Source organism: Neodiprion lecontei, chromosome 6 (assembly GCF_021901455.1).
Source record: "Neodiprion lecontei isolate iyNeoLeco1 chromosome 6, iyNeoLeco1.1, whole genome shotgun sequence".
NCBI lineage: Eukaryota > Metazoa > Arthropoda > Insecta > Hymenoptera > Diprionidae > Neodiprion > Neodiprion lecontei.
The window spans coordinates 6,448,893-6,468,754 of NC_060265.1; the positions used below are offsets into that span (position 1 = coordinate 6,448,893).

Genomic DNA, 19,862 nt, shown 5'->3' on the forward strand with positions numbered 1-19,862 from the left:
CGTGCGCATCAAAACTTGTTCCGCCCGAGTTTTTCCCCAGTTGGATTTCCCTCACCCGGTTCGCAACCGTAAAAATTTATGTCCTGCATGATCCTCGTTCTGAGATAGTATATTTTACAAAAATTCCCAGAGACGTGAAACGACGAACTTTCAGATATACGGATCGGAATTGCAAGCTCTTCGAGGTATTTTTTTCAACTTCCTCTTGCATATCGAACACCCGGTATATGATGCAAGCCTAGGTGCAGGACCTGAAGCAAAGCGTAATCCGGTCGGACTCGTTTGAATCGGGTAATTCTTTTTTTCCCCTCTTTCTCGTTCTTGTTTCCCCCCCCCCCCCCCCCCCCCCCCCCTTGTTTCCTTATCTCCGGTTTCTACCCGCTGCGCTCCTGCATCGTGTACCACCACGAGTAAGGCTACTTCGTGTCGAGTGACCGTCTCTGCCTTCGAATCAATATTCGAGCTTCTGTTCCAGACGAGGAAAAGCGGATCATTTTTCTTATTCGTTCTTTCTTTGTCTTATTCATCTTTCTCTCCTATTACACGATATATCTCAATTACTTAACGCAACAACAAATGTCGCGAAAAAAACAAGACAGAGGATAAATGTAATGTATGTACGAACGTTAAGAATTGTCCCGGTTTTGTTCACGTATCGTGACTTCGTCTGTAACTGAATTTAGGTACGGGTCTATGATGTATAGGATTATAAATCTTTTCGTCACGGTCTTTGAACAAGGTTTAAAAATGCCAAGGATCAATTATTTTTGTTTTCTTCTTTTATTTTTTACATTTTTTTTTTTTTTTTTTTTCCATCACTCATCCGTCCCGAGAACGCTAATATTATCTTACTAATTTTTGGTGAAATAATTAGCGTCGATCTGTGTATAATTTGTTAAAAAAAAATCAATTGATAATTATTGCCTGTTCGAAACTCTGAATAAATCGCAGAATTTTTTTTTTTTTTTCTGCTATTCTGAATAATTAAATTCTCATACTCTCTTGCATAACGATCGTCAGTCAGCTAATTTTTATTCTCATCTTTGATAAACTTGAATTGAGAAGAAAAGCGACATCTTTTCCCCTCGTCCCGTCTTTGCACGTTTTACAATTTTCTAAATTGAACATATATTGATTACCGGTCTTCTTGGGGAGAGGAAAAACGCGGGTTTCGAACAGCTTCCAATTAGTCGAGACCGTGGGGATTCCGGCTTTCGAATAAGAAGCAGCCCCCGCGCATTATTGCCGTGTGCGAAGGTATTCTTGGGGAATAATTGCAGCTTTCACGAATGACCGTGAGGAGGTACAAGAACCGCATAACTGTGTAGGTTTGAATCCATATAGAGGGGAGTGCCCGTTGTTTATCAGTGCAAATCACGGCCCGGCGATACCTGCACGCGTTGAACTTTCTCCGTAGCTTTAAGCCTCTCGCCTACCGCAGAAAAGAGTTTTACGATAATTTTGTAAAAAACTCGATAGATGCCGGCTTGGCGATTATTGTAGTTTTGGGATTTTTACACTCTTTCTTGTCGAGTAGGCAATTATTGTTCAGCTTGCTTTTGTGTTATTTATAGGTTACTTACACCTTACATTGTATATGATATCTTCTGTGATTACAGGGCAGAAAGGTGTTTAACCATAATTGATACAGTTGTATTATAATACTTACGACTAGCGGCGCCCCCGTCACGTTTCACGTGGCGAGCCATTTCATTTCACACAATAAAACTGAATACGCCCCTCGATTACGTAGCAGGATATTCTGTCACCGAGTACCTTACTTTACGCGTTCCACATTTCATTACTTATGTCATGTACCGAAATGTCGGAGTTGACGGAGAGCGATCTCGTAACCAATTCATATTTTTAACGTTACGGTTAACTAGATGTTTTTTTTTTTCTTTATTACGATTGAATTTGATTTCTTTTCTCCCTTCTAACAAGCCTCGGATACCGAATCGCCCTGTGTGATTTTACTCCGAAATTATCATTAATCCTTCTGATTTTGCCTGCGTTGGTTTTTTTTTCTGTTACTGCTGCTCGTTAGACAAAAAAAAAAAGAGAGAGAGAAGACGCTACGAATATAAACGCCAGTAATTATCTTCTAATTATTGGTTTGGCATCATTTGCCAAAGTAACTTCATACCAGTTTTCGGCCTCGACTCATTATTGCATGTGCGAAAGTACGTAACGACTGCACTGCGATCGTTACGCCATGCGTACATATTTGTTTAAATAATTTATAGCTATGTTTTAATTTCGGCATTGATCCTATCGGAGAAGATTGTTTAAAAATACCTTCCTCGGCGAGTAGAGGATACACCTGTAACTGCGGATGAGAATATATAGGCGTCGCTCGAATCAATTATTCGGTAGCAATTGCAGTTCGGCGAGAACTCGAAACGAGGATATATCTGACGTTCGGTGAATCGCACTGCGCAAGTACAGAGAGAATTGTACGTGGGTGAAAATGAACGCGGATTTCGCGTCTGGATTGATTAATTATCGCAAAGAGGAGAAGAATTAGCCGTTGATGACCGCTCTTGGGTGATTTTGACAAATCACTCGGCCTTTGCTTTCCAGGTTCCACCATCCGTGGTAACCGCGTCGGGTTTGCCTGTCCATTATCGTTGTTAACCTGTGCCGCAAGGCTCGTCGACAACGAGTGGAGTCGAAACTGCGGATGGCAGTCGCGGGGTCTTGATTAACGCCGCCGTGCCGGGCCGATTGATCGCCATCCGATTCTCCGAAGCCTCGGCAATAACGCCGTTCGTTCTACATCCAAAGCGTGAACTTGCCTGCTATGCGGTTTGTCAATCGCCTGTATACATAGCCACACCGATCCCCCTCCCCCCTCCTTCCTTCGTCTCTCAAATTCAATGACAAATTTACCTCGTGACAAACTCCCGCCAACTACGATCCGCACTGACAAATTCCACTTTCGACTCATTAGCAAGTGTAATCCCTCTCCTTCCAGCTCTCGTTCCATAGACACGGCTGACGGTGTAATATTGTATAGTTTCAATAATGTCAAACGGGATTTCAAAACGAAAATAATCTCCACTTTTATCGATAGACGTACGTATTATATGAAAATTTACAATATCGCAGATTTTCTTAGTATGATTATTATCGTCACGGTTACACAGATTGGAAATCCGAGTATTTTATTATCTACGCTTTTTGTTTATTTTATTTATTTATTTATTTATTTATTTATTTTTTTCACACAATTGCGAGAGGATCGTTATTTGAGCTCATCGAATTAGCGAAGACCCGATAATTAAAATTTCTTCCGGATTCGCGTGTAGACACGTACAATGAAATTATTTACCAAGAATAACTGGCGTGTCCTATTTAAAAAAAAAAATAAATAAAAAAAAAACAATTTTTTCACTAAAAATCAAGACGTTGGCTATAACTTTTTACCGATAATTCGATACACGTATAGGTATCCGTGATGTCGACGCTGATTCTACTCGCACAAGATTGTAAATTCTAAGAAGAATTTCTACAATGTGACGGTCGGGAATATCTTTGACTACATTGAAAATAGAAATATAACGTTTGAAACCTTGAAATAACTTGAATTCTAAGGAAGCACCTTTTACACAGCCTTCGATTTGTCGATACAACCGTTGTAATAATTATTACCATACGAATATCTTTTTTCACCATTATCAATCCACTAAAATTCTGTTCTTATCTTCAGCTTATTTTAACACGGTGTTTAACACACATGCAACAACTATCGCGTCAATCAAACTCACGAAGAATAACCCCCCTCAACAAGGACGATTCCGTCGATCAAAAACAAAAACCCGATTCCTCGAGTTTCCCGTAATCGTTGTATGAAAATTCTCTTCGCGCACGCGCGATCGTCGTCAAAATTTCCTACCTCCCGCTGACATTTTACCGCGCAACATATTCGACGTGTAGAAATCAGTGAGATCTAGTTTCCCAATCGCGTTTGTACGACTTGGTTGAATTCCGTACAAACATACGGCCGTGAGTCTCGCGTGAGTATATCATTGCCACATTTTTTCGCGATTACCGTGCACGAGATATGCCGGTTAAATATATGCACGTATCGAATAGCTGGTACGAGTGTTCGTAATATCAAAATGTGGGTCAGATCGAGCCCGGCTACAGGCGCGTTTGTGTGTTTCGAGGCGACAGGCGATCGTATGGAAACAATGCCGAAGATCAGCACTTTGCCCGCGCGTCTATCTATCCGTCTATCCGGCACTCGATCACCGTCCAATTAAATCAGCCAAGATTACCTTGCAGCCACCATCCGATACCCTCCGCGTATGAATATATGCCTAGAAGCCGCTTCCCGATATCGTATTCGACGCTAATGTAACCCGGGGGATAATAACGTCGATCTTCGAGGCTTCCCCGCAACCTGCAGACTTCATTCGTGTCTGCCTCTTGGCTTTTCACGAAAATCCACCTCGAGTTTAATAAAGGAAATCGCTGCCGCCGATCGCGCGTCAAACTTACATTTTTCTCACTAAACATATGCGGCGGGTATATCGAATCCTCGTCTCGCGGTGATAGATCGGTATCGAATCTCTCTTCAGCTCGTCGAGCTTGAAGATTTTTCGTTCGCTCTTGCGATTTTTTCCTCCAAGTTTGATCGCCTTGTTTTTCGCCTTTCTTTCATCCCCGTCTTCTTTGTTGTACAATTTTTGCTTCGGGACGACGATGATAATGACGATGATATTATCCGCGAGGAATCGCTTCAGCGGAGTTCGGATTACGCAAGTCTCTAAACGACTGTCATGCACGGACGATCTTGGATCCTTGCTTCGGTCTGACGGGTGTTTATACCTGCATATTGTATACCTTTTACCTGGCTATATACTCTCCAAGGTTTTCTTTCCTCAGGTTTGTTCCATCTACTCGGAAAATTCCCCCTCGGTAACTGAGGATACGATGGAACAAACATCGTTAATATTTTCCGACGCTGCAGGATGAATTATTAGGTTCATCGTGGGTGCAAAGAGATGAGGAATAAATTACAAAAAAGATAGCTACCACCTTATTTTGGTGAAAAATGAGCCGTCCTATTTTTTATTCTCCGTTACTGCCACGCACGCTTTAGCTTGACTTCTTTTTGTACCGTGCGAATCAAATATCGATTATTCGTCGTCGTGAACGTTCGCGAGGTTTATTACACCTATCCGCTTTCTTTATCCCGAGGAAAAATCCTGTGCCGCTATTTGGATAAACAGACGATCCTTTCCGTGATGGAGAAAGAAAGGAAGAGGGAAGGAGGAGAATGATCCTCGAAGACTCGTGGGAAACTCGAACGATGTACGACGACTTTGACGAGAATCGAACGATCGAATGATTTCACTCGCTTGTTCTTCAGCGATGGGCGAAACGTTGGTTAAACGAAAGCTCTCATTTCTCGGAAATTTCCTCGTTAAACTGCGAACATCGGCCGATTCGCGGACGAGAATCTAGGATCGAGAATCCTAGAGTTCGGTGGAAACCTTGGGAAAGACGAAGTGCTGTCGACGCGAGACGCTTGAAATTCTATCGTAGTTTATTCCCGTTCACATACAGACGCATGCTCGGGTACATACCTACATATGGTATGGGATCAGGAGGATAAAATCTTGGAGTGCATTTGTGAGACGGGAGAGAAGACGACGGGGCTTATATATATATATATATATATATATATATATATGTATGTATATAATACCGCATCAAATCAAACCCCGTCCTAAATTCCGTTCTCCTCATTCTAGTCACGGAGGATTTTATCAACGTATTCACCATCCATCTGCAGGAGCCAGTGTTTGTCGTCACAAATTCCTTCCTTCCTTCCTTCCTTCCTTCCTTCACCTTTCCATTCAGCTGTTCTTCTCCCAGAGTATTCCCAACTACCAAGAACTGCACTTTCGTCTTCCGGGCATCCACTTCCGCCGAAATTTTGCTGTTCTGTCTCGTCACGATCATTCTCCAGTAATTCACCGAAGAAAGCTCATTTGTATGTCCCACGCGAATGAAACCTTATTTTCAAAAAATGCAGTGTGTTATATCGAAGAAAGTCGTTATTTGTCCGTAACACGCGTACAACAATCGTCGAAGATCGTTGGTCGGACAGTTTTTTAGGGTAATATTTGAAACCACTTGAGCGAGGCAAATTCATTCAACTTTTCGGTCGAATGATAATGCTGAGAAAACATTTCGGATTGGCGGTAGTAGAATAAATACAGAAGCTGTGCCTGCGGAGGCCGAAAAAATAACACCGGAACTCCGATGATGGAAAAACTGACGGATTGTGCCGAGAAGGAGAGAGCAGGCCGATAAACATCCATCCGTGTCGTACAACTCGAGTGTGTATAACAGGAGACAATTAATTCGGGCAAACGAGGCAAAAGAATGACGATGGCAAGAGTCTTGAGAGAAGAACTCGCGGGACGTCGTCGGGTAGCCTGAGGATTTTCAACCGTGTGTAGCGTTGGTGTAGGCCTACGTAGGACAAGAAACGCAGCTATTATATATAGGACAGCAGGGGCGGAATCGTTGATGCGGAAACCGGCGTAAATCCGGCTCCATCTCGAGGAGGGTTGACGCTCGACAAAATGACGATATATCCTTGCTGCCCTCGTTTTCCTTCTTTCCCTCTTTCCCGGATCCGTTTTGCACCTTGGAAATGAGAATTCGGGATGAGGTCAGGACTCTCAGGCACGGACCCATAAATCACCGTAATCGTTGTCAGTCGTCAAACGAGAGCCCGCGGATCATCCGGTAATTTCACAAGCCTGTGTAAGATAATTCCGTTCCTCCGACAAGAATGAGCGTTTTTTTTTTTCTTATTTTCACTTTGACAGGTTGTGGAAATTTTGCTTTGTCGTAAGCGTTTTTTCGGTCGTCGTCGAACCACTGAGTATTGGTAAAACGTTTTCGACTCTTCGGTGTTTGAATACATCTTCCGCACGATCAGGGGTTCAAGAGTTTCAGAGTTGCTTAGTTTCTTAGTGTTGGAATACGAGCATGAATAATCTTGTAAAGTAAGTATATAATTTGTATACATGTCACGACTAGTGTGTATGGCTCGAAGAAAGAAAAGGCGTTAAGTCCTTCTCCGATAGGCTTATCTTTGTTTACGAGGATTAACATATACAAACGGCTACAGACTACCGGCGCTCGACGCACTCAATTCGACCGGTCATTCGGTCAGTTCTCCGGCAACTCTCACTCGGGATAGTCGTCGGAATAATAAAGAAAAACATAAATACTCTACTTGAACCTCCGTCATTAAATATGTACTTGAAATTAAAATAAAAAAAAAAAAAATGGGTGCGCGTACTTATGTACGCGCGTGAGAAGTTATACTTCTTTGGCATCATTAAATAATAAATATTCAACATTGATAATTTAATAATATTTAGTATTAATTATATTAAATAATGATATTTTAATTTATATCAATAAATAATACATACGGATGACTAACCTCAATTATATTGGAGCACTTGAAAAAGTATTTTAGCACAATTTTTTCACTAATATTCACAAATAGTAAATAATATTAATCCAAATATTCAATTTAAATCACTACTGAATATATTTTATTGCCACATATATAATTCGCACTTGTATGAAAATAAAACACGTGTTGTGACTGTAAAAACTAAAACCATGTGGATAAATATTATAAATAAATATGAAAACAGTGATCAGAGGCGACAAGCGTACCAACATTAGCTTTTTTTCGAGACTTAATGAATTCGGTTGAGTGGGCAACTTCATCCTGTTAATTTTGTGTTACAGTGATGAGCGCGCATCTTGAAATTTCACTCTCATCAGTTTTTCATAACGCGCCTAAAGAAGTATAACTTCAAAAAGCCTCAATGCCTGAAACCCAATTTCCAATACTCAGTCTCTTCCGAACCATGGTTGGAACCATTTCAAGAGATTCCGCGATGGAATTGTGCAGTTCTTACGGTTCGTCGAGCCACTTCAGGTGTCCGGGGAAAGTTTTCGGCGATCGGTTTTCAAGCGAGATATATTATAGGTACGCTCCTGAGACCGGGCGATTCGAAGAGGCTCGGAAACCTTGCGGAGAAACTCGCCCGCGCTACCGACATACCTTCTCTTTCACGGAGCGAAGCGGGGCTCCGGCAGTCGCTTCGTGACAGCTGTTACGTTCGGGTCTGTAATTCGGTGTGAACGTGAATTGTGCACTTCGGTGCTCCTTCTTATCGAACTACCCTCAACTCGCCAGCGAGGAGCGACTAGGAAAAGTAGGTTTCAGGTGCTGCTAGTGGTGGTGGTGGTGGTGAGGTGCCCAAGTGTTTCTTTTCGCGAACCTAACGTTTAGCGACACCTGCTCGTTGCGATTCAGAGCTTTTCACCTACCAGCGACGATTTCACGATGATGGTCATTGCAGCCCTGAAGAACGTCGCTGCGGCTGCCACGAATGCCGTACAGTCGGCAGCTGCTGGTCATGGCGTCAATCCTGTCAACGCTCAGCAAAATACCGGTACAAAATACATCTCTCTTCTATGCGATACGTACATTACGCATTTCGTTTGAATACGTTCGCGTATTTCCACAAGCTTGAACTCTTCTGACCGAGATTAACCCGGAATTATCGATCGATCGCGCTGTCGCGTCGGTTTGACACCGCGTTTCGAACGTCGTTTAGTTGCGAAAGTAAAGGGGGGGAGAAAAATTGGCGAGGTCGTTGACTTTGGAGTTTTGCAACAACGTAGGTGTTTCTCGATGATTCTCTCCTCGTACAATTACATACCTATACGTGTACACTTGTCGTATTACGTCTTGCACAGATGAACAACGACGTTTCGTGCGTTCGCATGCGAGTACATGCACATTATTGTACATTTCTTTATCACATACAGCGTATAATATTGGCAAATCAGGCAAGCGCGGAGAAGCGGATATTTCTTTGTAGAAAGCGCCGACGAAAATATTATACATCCACCCTGTACAGTTTATACCGCGTTTAAAGTAAAGCGGAAATAAAATGTGCCAACTTTCTCGAATGAAACGTCCGAAGATCAACGTCGCTGGTAAAACGGCGTGCGAACGAACTCCGGTGGTGGGTGGACGCGTACACGGCATATATTCGTACCGCGTCCGTTGCGTACGGGTCGTAAAAAATTTCCGTTGACATCCAAAAGTCCCGATTCGTGTTTTACTGCCATGTGAGATTGGCCGAGAATCGAGCTCTCGCGATCAAACGCCGCGACCTTTGTAACCTGTCAGAAAAATGTCTTGACCCCTACGTTCTCTATACATACGTGTAATATGTGTACAATATATACATGCATATGTAACACATCGTAGATATTGGCTTGCAATCTGCGCTTGCCTTTACGTACCTTCTTCACTTTCCATCATCCTCGTCGAGATTGCCTCGGCTTCTTCCGTGACCCTATCACTTTTCTTTCGATCGAGTGGAATGATTTTTCAAAACGCTATCACGTCGGGTTGGCCTGGCTTGGCAGCGTTTTCGACGCAACGTGCGTATATATATCGTATATTGTAAAAGCAGGGTTGGGCAGAAAGTATAATACGAGAGAAAATATCGTAACACGTACTAGATTTTTTGGTTACAATTACTAAACGTATTTTCAAATGCGGATCTATATATTTTTCGTTTGGTGACAGTAATAAAAAAAAAAAACATAAATAAAAATAAACAAATAATGAAAACAGTTGAAAACAGTAAAGTAACCGTTAATGGAAATTTCTCTCGGTGATTATAAATTTGATCCGTCGACACTTTCCTACTCAATCCACCTTCTGGAAATTATGCGTATATATAAGATGTATAATAAAAGTAAAAAATCAACTGATCGCGATCTTTCACGTAACGTGTAACGCCCGTCTTTTGACAGAATCTTTTTTTTTTTAACCTAAACAAACTTTTTAGGGTGTGCCACAGTAGAAAATCGCAAGTTATTTTTATTTTGTCAAACACTTTAATATATATATATTAATAGGTGGGGTTATTTAGTTTTGATGTTTGTTTCCGTTCACCAATTCCACTTTCATTCGCTGTTTCAAGCTGCGGGCAATTATTAATAAGAAGAATTGAAAACCGGCCCTGTCTCCATAGTTGGTAGAATTTATTCTTTAAGTAACAACCGAGCGATTAGCGATTTCGTTTCGCTTTCTACATCGCGTATATATGTATATAACGATGCAGCGATCGGCCTGAAAATTGCGATCACGATCGATTCGTTGAAGGATTGAGCATTTCCTCTATATGCAGCTTAGAAAGAATCGCTGAGCGAGCACAAGCCCTTGATAATAATTGTTCCGAATGGCGGTAAACGCGGAGGGTCCTAGGGCGTGATTCATCGACGTTCCGAACTCGTCTTCGATCAGGATCTTATCTGAAATTAGATCTATCGTCGAGAAGAATAAGAAGACGTCGTTCGGATATCCGATTTTTCAACCGCCTCCCTCACTGCATCAGAAACCGGAGACTGAGAGACGTCGCAACGCTGACTCGGTTCCTCCGTTTACGTAACTTCGGCCCGCATCCGATATATAATTGCGCCTACGCTTCGGTGGCGTTGAACGACCGCTTTTACCTAAAGATTTTTACCGATTAAACATCATTCAAGATCGCCGATTACGCCTCTCGAAGCGTCGCGTCGACTCTCCACTTTGCGCTGTCCTCCTTTCACGCCATTTTACATTTTTCAACCGCCCCGAGACTTCCTCCTGATCGACGAACGGAAATAAAATAACGAACGAAAATTTCGCGACGATGCGATGCTCGTGATTCTGAAGTGAACGTTAATTTCTCTTATATCGAGTCACGGTTCGTACACACGGGGAAAAACTGGATAACCGGGAATATTCAGGGAATTTCAAAAATAAGATTGGAATTTTGAGTCTGTCGAAGAAGTAAACTCGTTCTTGTACAAAGTGGTATCGATCTTGAGAAACAAAAAAAAAAATTAAAGGTATTGGTATTGATGTGTAAAAAATATCGTAGTTTATAATCAGCGGTACATTTCTTCTAAGGTTACTGGAAGAATTTTAATTTTAGCTTGCGAGCCCTGATCGAGGGATAAAATTCTCGTTGCCGCGATCGCTGCGCGTTGTTACGCATGGCTGTAACGATATGTCGTGGTATCGACTTTTCGAAACGTTCCGAGTTTCTTTACATTTGAGATTCGTCGCAGAGACACATTTTAGACTTGTGTGTGAAGCTTGTTGGTATGTACACACATATGCTGTAAGTGGCTATTAATGTGAAATTAAAATTCACTTTAGCCATTTACTTTTGAACGGCTGCGCGTTCATTTTTGGCGATATGAGCTACGCATATCATATTTTTAGCGAGAAAAATTTGCTTGAGGAGAGTACAATTTCGAAATTTTTAGGTGAGTTGAAAAATTAACGACGGAGCCAGGAATCGAACCTGGTATCTAGAGATGCTTTGCCGGAGACTTACTCCACTAGACCACCTAGCCGCCCTGACTACACTGTCATTAATTTCTCTCATCACCTGTATTTCGAAATTGTTTTTGTTTTCGTGTGCCATTGAATTTGTTTACATTTGAGATTCGTCGCAGAGACACATTTTAGACTTGTGTGTGAAGCTTGTTGGTATGTACACACATATGCTGTAAGTGGCTATTAATGTGAAATTAAAATTCACTTTAGCCATTTACTTTTGAACGGCTGCGCGTTCATTTTTGGCGATATGAGCTACGCATATCATATTTTTAGCGAGAAAAATTTGCTTGAGGAGAGTAAACAAAATTCAATGGCACACGAAAACAAAAACAATTTCGAAATACAGGTGATGAGAGAAATTAATGACAGTGTAGTCAGGGCGGCTAGGTGGTCTAGTGGAGTAAGTCTCCGGCAAAGCATCGTTCCGAGTTTCGTTCGTTTGAAATAAAAATAAGCGGTGGCCCCTTTGCCGTCTTATTCTTCCTCTCGATTTACAATTCTCCATTTTCTCGGATCGGGGACCATTTTACACGGAAATCCCCCCTCCTCCACCTCTCTGATTTTTTTTTTTTATTTCGTTCTCGCTCCGCTTGCCTCGCATTTTCCATACGTATCCACCCTCGAGTTTTATGCGTCTTGTACAGACATAATGCGAAAGTTCTACGGGGTACGCAGGTATGCGTGCATTTATACGTAATATCACGCAGAGTTTGTGTCGTAAAAATAACGTTACCAGAAGAAGGTGAGGATGAAGAAGTGTTTGTTTTTTTTTTTATTTTCATTCTTCTTCGGTGAGAATAAAAATGAAAATTTGCGAAAAGAAAGAGTGTAGAATTGGAACGAATTGGAGGAATTTTAAGAAAATTTTCCATTTCGCCAAAATCTCTCTCCCTCTCTCCCGCAACTACGGAGATATTTAGAAAAACGAGATACAGCACGCCAGAGACGTGAGAAAAGAGGAGAAAAATTCCTGTCTCCGTACAGATCTCGCAGATAACATTTTATTCAAGAAACGATAAACCATCGATGCGTACTACTTATATAATGTTAAACGAAAACTGCTGTGCGGTGTTTAAAATCTTATCGATAGTCCCGTCAAGTACGGTTAAGGAGACAAAATTTGCAAAAGCAATTTACTAAAGTTTGGCAAATTTTTCGTTGAAACGGAAGTTTACGAATTGGATTTTGTTTCATCGTGCGAAAATATATGACACAACCGTTCAGAATTATGACATTTGATATTTTTGAACAATCGAAAGGTTCGGTATATATAAATATACATACTTAACGAGTCACTTGATTATATTGTACGATATTTTTTTCATTTCCGTTTTTATTTTCCTCTCTATCTTTCCGCTTATTTTCTTCGCGACACGATCATGATTTTGCGGTGAACGGTGCAACGTCGTTACTCGATATGCGTCTCGATTATGTCAGGTGATATTTCTTACAAGGACTTCGTGTGGCCGAGGAGCCGTACACGGCTGGGTTTATAAATTACCTGATTTTATTTTCACCGGGTATAAAAGCAGCAGCAGCAGCGAAAGGCCTGAATGCGATAACGATGATTCAACGGTTTATTAACTCGTCTTGTCCGACCGGTTCGACTTTTGAACCTTGCATTATTTTTTTCTTTTTTCTTTTTTTTTTCTCTTTCTTTTTTCCGATGCACTCGGCGATCCGCCGTTTTTCGCGAACAACGAACCCTGGCTGGCAGACGATGAAAATAAGGAAGTAAACGAAAAGGAACGAGAATCTACGAGTGCGTTATATTTTTATTAAAACGGAGAAACACGTTAGCGAATAAATTATCATCGTGATAATATACCTTGAACCTCCGATATTTTTATACGATTACGAAGAACAAACTGAAGTAAATATTTTTTTTTTTTATTTTCGAATAGTTTAACACGTTTGGCCGCTAACTCTGGCTGCTGGCTTTAGCTTTATGAAAAATCGTCGACCTATCGTCGCGGCATGCGGAAAATTCGCGTTTCCCAATCTTCTTTTTTTTCCGTGCAAATTTTCCCGCTTTCTTAACCCGTGCTCCTGCGGCTGCAGGAATGCCGTTTTCATATTTCGTTGCCTCAGTTCCGCCGCGATCTTTAAAGGCCAGAGGGTGCTAAAAGGTTGGATGGTTCGATTATAGCCGCTGGCTGTAGGGGAACGAAGAAATTCTTGAGGGGTAAATATAGGTTTGCACGTACATATACATGTACGTATAACGTGGGGCTAAAAGCAATGCAGAGGTAAGCGAGTGAAAACGTTTGGGAAAATTTTTCGACAAATTCAATATCGCTTCATAAGTCAGACGACGATTTTCAGCTCCGCATTTTTTCGCACTTTGGCCCGCATTCGCTTCCGGGAACATTCACGGAATTTTGTTTATCGGAAAAAGTCAGTGAATCGTAACGGACCGTATGGATTTTTATAAAACTTCACCTATGCTTTGTAAATTCAGTCAAGCTAACTCACGGAAATGGTATTGTTCAATTTCTAATAATTTGTGTTTGACAAAACAAAGGTTTTTTCTTTTTTTTTTTTCTTTTTTTTCTTCCTCTTCAAATACAAATTTATACATTCAAGGTGCACAACTTCTGGATCTTTTTGTTATAATAACTGCTCAACGTTACCTGATAAGTTTCGTGGGAAATCGCGAGGTAATTCTGAATCTTTCGACGAGAAAAGTCAGGGAACTTTGTCTGTGCAAAATTGTCGCCACCCTGGACAAGTAGAAAATTAATCTTCTTCACGGGTCGTCGAAAATTCCAGGCCTGTAGCACGTTCACCAAATTTTCCCGAACTTGTCCGTCACTTTTGGTATTCCCACATGTTTGTTCGCATATGTATGTATACGTATATTTGCATGTAACACGACGTTTGTTTACCACAAACTTGCCGTTCTATTGTATAACGTGATATTTCAGCAACTCACTTTTCTCACCTCCGTATTCATTTGATTTTCGTTTTCTCTGTTTCAGGTAAGTTTTCACCTCCGTCGTGTTCTTGGTAAAATCGTTTCCCTGCAATTTTTGCGAATGTTTACTACAAGGGAGGCGGTAGGGTAAGTTTATCCTTCAACGTTACGTCGATATGCATACGATTATGCACACGTATATACATGTATATAAAAGTTTTCGAAATTCGTTCTCAACTCGTTTTCCGCTCCGCGTATACGGTTTATTGGTTTTTCCAACACCGAATGAATGCTATATAACCAACGGTACGATACGAGTTATTCCGTGAGAGGGGGGAGCGAAGTTTTCTCGACAGTGAACCATCGCGCAATCGCTAACTTTCACCGCGAACCATTATAGTGTAGCCATACAGTCAGACCACTCGTCCGGTCACTTCAAACTTTCTTAATTACCTTATTTATTCTCTCGAGAGGATCATTTCACGGAAATTAGTCGTCTTGTCGTCTATAATTAACAACCCTGGAGGCGCCACGCTTGTATCCTCAATTAACGAAGCCTGAAGAGACGGGAGAAAGAACAAATGGGAGCAATGGGCAGGAATCTGTTTGTATAAGACGGAAAATTTGGTTTGAAAAATAAAGCAACGTGTTGTTGATTTCCTAGAACAGACAAACGGACATTGTACGATTCTTTCCTACGTTGTAACGTAATTGAGTATTTATCAGAAACTTATTTAATTTCTAGTTTTTCCCATAAAACGCATACTCGAGTATGAGACGGATTATATGAATGTATGAAATACCACGCGGTATAATTCACTCGCGAAGTGGGACACCCGGTGGGCAAAATTGCATCACCAGCAGCAGCAGCAGCCGTTTTATTATATATATATATATGTATATAAAACATAAAATTTGCACCCGCATATTCGCAACCCCTAGATCCCCGTATATTTCTTCATTACCGTTGCACCAGTCAAAGCGCATTATATACCCGCACAATTTCCGCTCTTCGGAAATAGCTGGACGGTTAACGTGGAAAAGTTTGCGTCAGTACCCGGCAGCAGGAAAACTGTGAAAAATTGAAAATTATCAACAAAATTGGTCAGGTTTGAGTAAATGTTCAACTACGTATGAATAAATATGATAGAAGCGCGTAAATTTAATCGAACAAGTTCAAATGTAGGTATTATTAATTTTGATGTAAAACCTGTGACAAAATTGTCACCTCGTACAAAATCAGGGATTCGTCGTGAAACTGTAATTGCAGGCGCGTCTAAAACGAGTAATTTTTTCCAACACCGCCACTTTCCACGAATGGTTAATGAGGCGAATGGTTTGCACCGAGTTGGTAAAATCGGGTGAGTTATTACGAATACTTTCGATAGGTAATTTCATCGGGAAAGTACGACGCTGCGGGGGTAAATCGGCCGGTTTCCTCATCGCAAATCTGATATTGATCACATTAATATTGTGGTCCGTACAACGCTTGTAAACGAATGTGCCTTGAATTCATTCCGCTTGATAAACGTCTGCGTGTTTAAGTATAATGTATCGTTGATTAGCAATTACGGAATACTCCTAAATATTACCTACCTTAGAAACGCGGCTAGGTGGAACGGTGTGACCCAAGTGACAAGTTCGTATACTTTAATTAAAAAAAAAAAACATTGATAAAAAATACGTTACATATTTTTATCAATTTGCTGTAACCAATTTATCCGAATTCGTCACGGAAAATTATAAAATTTTTGTCTGGAAAACCTGGAAAAGTCGGAGAATTTCGTGATGGGGATTTAGTGGCCACCTTGAAGTAACCACAACGATTATAACATAAGTCAAAGTAATGTTAAGCGCTTCAAATCTTTTTGTCAACTTTCCCATTTTCTCCACAAATAGCTCCTAATTAACATAATTATAAATTCTAATCATGCACCTTTTAAATAGTTATAACAGACTCATCTAGCAATGATCCCAGCGAATTTTCGAGAAGATGACTTTGAATATATTTTCATTAAAATTGAAAGTTGGAATTAGCCACCTTCGTGATTTTGTACCATATAACTGAATTACGAACTACGCAAGCGAATCAAATCGTAAATCAGGCGAGTTTTTTATTTATTTTTTTTCTTTTCTTTATCATCCGATGCCGGTTTATGATTTGATTAAATAATATGCGTGTACGGTGTGTATTCAAATTATATACACTTTATTGTTCACTTTATTACTACACTTCGTTTCGTGTTACAAAACTTGAAATGAGAATAATAATTTTGGCGCTTTCGTAGCTGACACGCGTGCACGACGAGTTTCATCCCTCCGAATTGGCATTATTTATATCATAACATGTAACTATCTCGTCTCCTTCTCTTTCTCCTCCTCCTCCTCCTTCTCCTTCAAGACCGTCAGACAGGGAGCTTTTACGTCTCGCCCTTACGGATTCTATCGGGGATATTATTTGAATAGCTAATCATGCTGGAAAATTACCCATTTCTAGAATATTTTCATCTCGACTCGGTTCGCCGCCAGTAAGTTTCATAAAAAGAAACATCCGAAAATAGCTCGAATACAAATATTTCGGCGAAGAAAGAAAATTGCTTTCGAGACGTCTTCATACAGCTTGCTTTTTTCCAAGTCTGAGAAATATGTATGCAGTGGGTGAATTTTTCATACGAAGCCGGTCGACGAATCAAAGGATCAATACTCTACGCTTATTTATTTCATTACGAGATAGTCGAGTAGTCGGAATTTATCAAATTGTCGGATTCGGAGATTTTCGTAAATATGCATGAAAAAAATACTGATATTGTAAACTAGAGGCTAAATGAAACACTTTCAGATGGTTGAAAAATCTAGTAGTATTCGATCGATTTCACTCCGTGACGGCTTATTACTCTTTGAGAAGACTGTTACAATCTCTCTACAATCTTACAATGAGAAACTTTTTTTTTAATACTCCTTGTCGCGCTGATGTCAATAAGTATTCAATTTTTTGGAATTGATCTTGATCAATAAAATAATGATAATAATAATAATAATAAATTTAAATTTAAAAAAAAAGAATATAGCAATATCAAATTTATCATCGACGAAATGCAAATTTTACTAGATTCATGAAAAATAATGTTCCCCACAGAATAAGCCATCGTGGAATGAGATTGAACAAATCTCCTAGATTTCGAAGAATTTCAACATAATTTCAAACGAATTCTCAGCTTTCCGTTACAATTTTAATATTTTATTATATTTAATTTCAACGAATATATTCACGGTATTGTGTATCATCGCGAAATTTCGAAAAACCGGGTGAGAAATTTTTTCGCCTCGGTAAGAATCTAGGAAATGGATATGAAATCGTGTCGAGTTCGGGGCCCGAGGTTGTTTATTCAACTCCGACGGGGAGTGAGAGGTACGATTCAACCTTATATACCTTTAGAAAGGTGCAGGAGAAGAGCCGGGCAGAAACTCCGGTGATTTGTGAGCGCCTTGTGTTTGGGTGAATGTCTTATTACGTATAACTGATGCCACCAGCAGACTAGAGATAGACGAGCCAACGTTTTTGTTGAAGAACCGACTGACTGATACCTTCCGCCGCATCTTTCCGCTCTTCTGTTCACCGACCGGAAAATTGTTTCACTTTCCTATTATCGTCGCGCTCATTCTCTCGAGGCATAAAACAAACGCCCGGAAGAATGGCTCACTATTTCAAAATTCGCACAAAAGATACTTGACGTGACTCCTGCGATGCTGACAAAATCGGAATTAATTTGAAAAAAAAACAAGATTAGTAAAAAAAAAAAAAAAAAAGAAAGAAAAAAATACAACAACTTCGTCGTCGTCCGATCATCCGATAGTAACGAGTAAGCAACTGTGCAGCTGTAAATTAATTTTAAATATCACAAGAGTTGCTTGAAGCCGACTTTTAGTAGCTACGAATTGTTAATGTTAGGTACGGTACGTTATGGTACAGGAGAGCGTTATAACAAGCAACGTCTGGCCAATTTATTTTACTGCAACTGTTTTACTACATTTCAATAGCGTGTTACATGCGTTTTGTAATTATTTCTTGCAGCCTTGCGTATATAACAACTGTGCAATGTAATAAATCTTAAAATCGTACAAGAAATTCACTAAGCAAATCGCCCTCCGTCGATGCGTGTAATAAGAAGGAAAAGTACACGTAAGAAACTTTTTACCATTAGTTTTATGTTACCCCAAAGCGTGCGCGTTTGTATAACTCCTCGAAGAATCCATAAAATTTACTCCGCGGTACAAATAACATACTTTCAATGAATTCGCTGCGTATTACCAACAATTCTTATTGTTGTTGTTATTTCATTATAGTTGCATACACAATTATTGATAGGAAGCAAGGTTTATTTTTTTCTTGCTTTCTCACGGAAATCGGGGATTTATTAACTGCAGATCCGTGCAGCAGGCGGTACGCTTTAAATTAACGATAATAACTTGTAATATGTACGACTTGAGTTGTATAAGCAGAGTTTGGACACCGTTGATACATGGTTCCTATTGTACCACGCGTCCCTTTCGGTTCGAATATTGTTTCAAATTTGGTTAACTAACTCTGTTTAGAAGACCGGATGCGTTAGAGAATATTCTGGTGATAAATTCCGACCGTGTTTCATTCGGTTGTTCGGGTCGTCTTGTACGCATGTCACGTGATTCTGCAGGACGATGGCGCTTGTGTTACCATTTTCCTTCGTCACCCATGAGAACGAAATTGAAAAAAAGAAGAAAAAAGAAAATGATGCACAAATAATCGAAGTCACTTATCGTTCAATAACTGTGCAAAGTGCGGAAAGTACGAGAAATAAATTCACCTTATCCAAAGACAACAATTTCGGGTTTAATAACACCGTAAGGTTTTTTTCTTTCCCCTCCATCCCGGTCCCTCATTTTCCCTCCTTCAATTCTCTGTTCGTATTTATTATACTGTACAGTAGGCGTTGTTATTTTTGCCGAAAATCGCGATCTTAACGCATGATGATATTTTCTTGCGTGGGCGGTAAATGAGACAATTTCAGCTTTTACATCTTTATCTTTTTCTTTCGTTGTTGTTGTTTTTCTTTCTTTTTTTTTTTTTTTGTATTTTTTTTTTCTCTACCTCCGTTGTTGTTGTCTTATTATTCTTCGCCGCGACTTCCGAGCTTCGGATTCGACGTCGTTTAGGGAGAGGCGATGTCTTGAATATTTTTCCTCCGGCTTTATAGCATTTCCGCAATTTCTCCAATGTCGTTGCTCTCCTCTGAACATCACCGATTTTTTCGCTGAGCGTCGCGGTGATGTAACCCGAAACTTCTGATCGGTACTGCCAAGTAAACAAATAAATAGATGAATAAATGAATAAATAAACTCGTTCGTGCAACGCCGAGGAGAAGGGCGAGGGAGGGGGAGGGGGGGGGGGTCAGATTATAACGTATACGCTGAAAATTGAGAGTCGAAAACCGTATCGGG

General features: G+C 40.4%; 1 protein-coding gene across 4 annotated transcripts in view; it reads left to right on the forward strand.

The window, feature by feature from the left end:
• LOC107219989 (tyrosine-protein kinase Btk29A) overlaps positions 1–19,862 on the forward strand; it is a 153,865-nt gene that overhangs the window by 49,631 nt on the left and 84,372 nt on the right. The window contains exon 1 of one of the 4 annotated variants that reach the window (XM_015658370.2): positions 8,095–8,510. The exons of the other annotated variants lie outside the window; for them this stretch is intronic. Coding sequence (XP_015513856.1) covers positions 8,402–8,510 — 109 coding nt within the window. The 5' untranslated portion in view covers positions 8,095–8,401. Of the gene's footprint in view, positions 1–8,094; positions 8,511–19,862 lie in introns of those variants that run through there. 4 annotated transcript variants of the gene reach the window in all.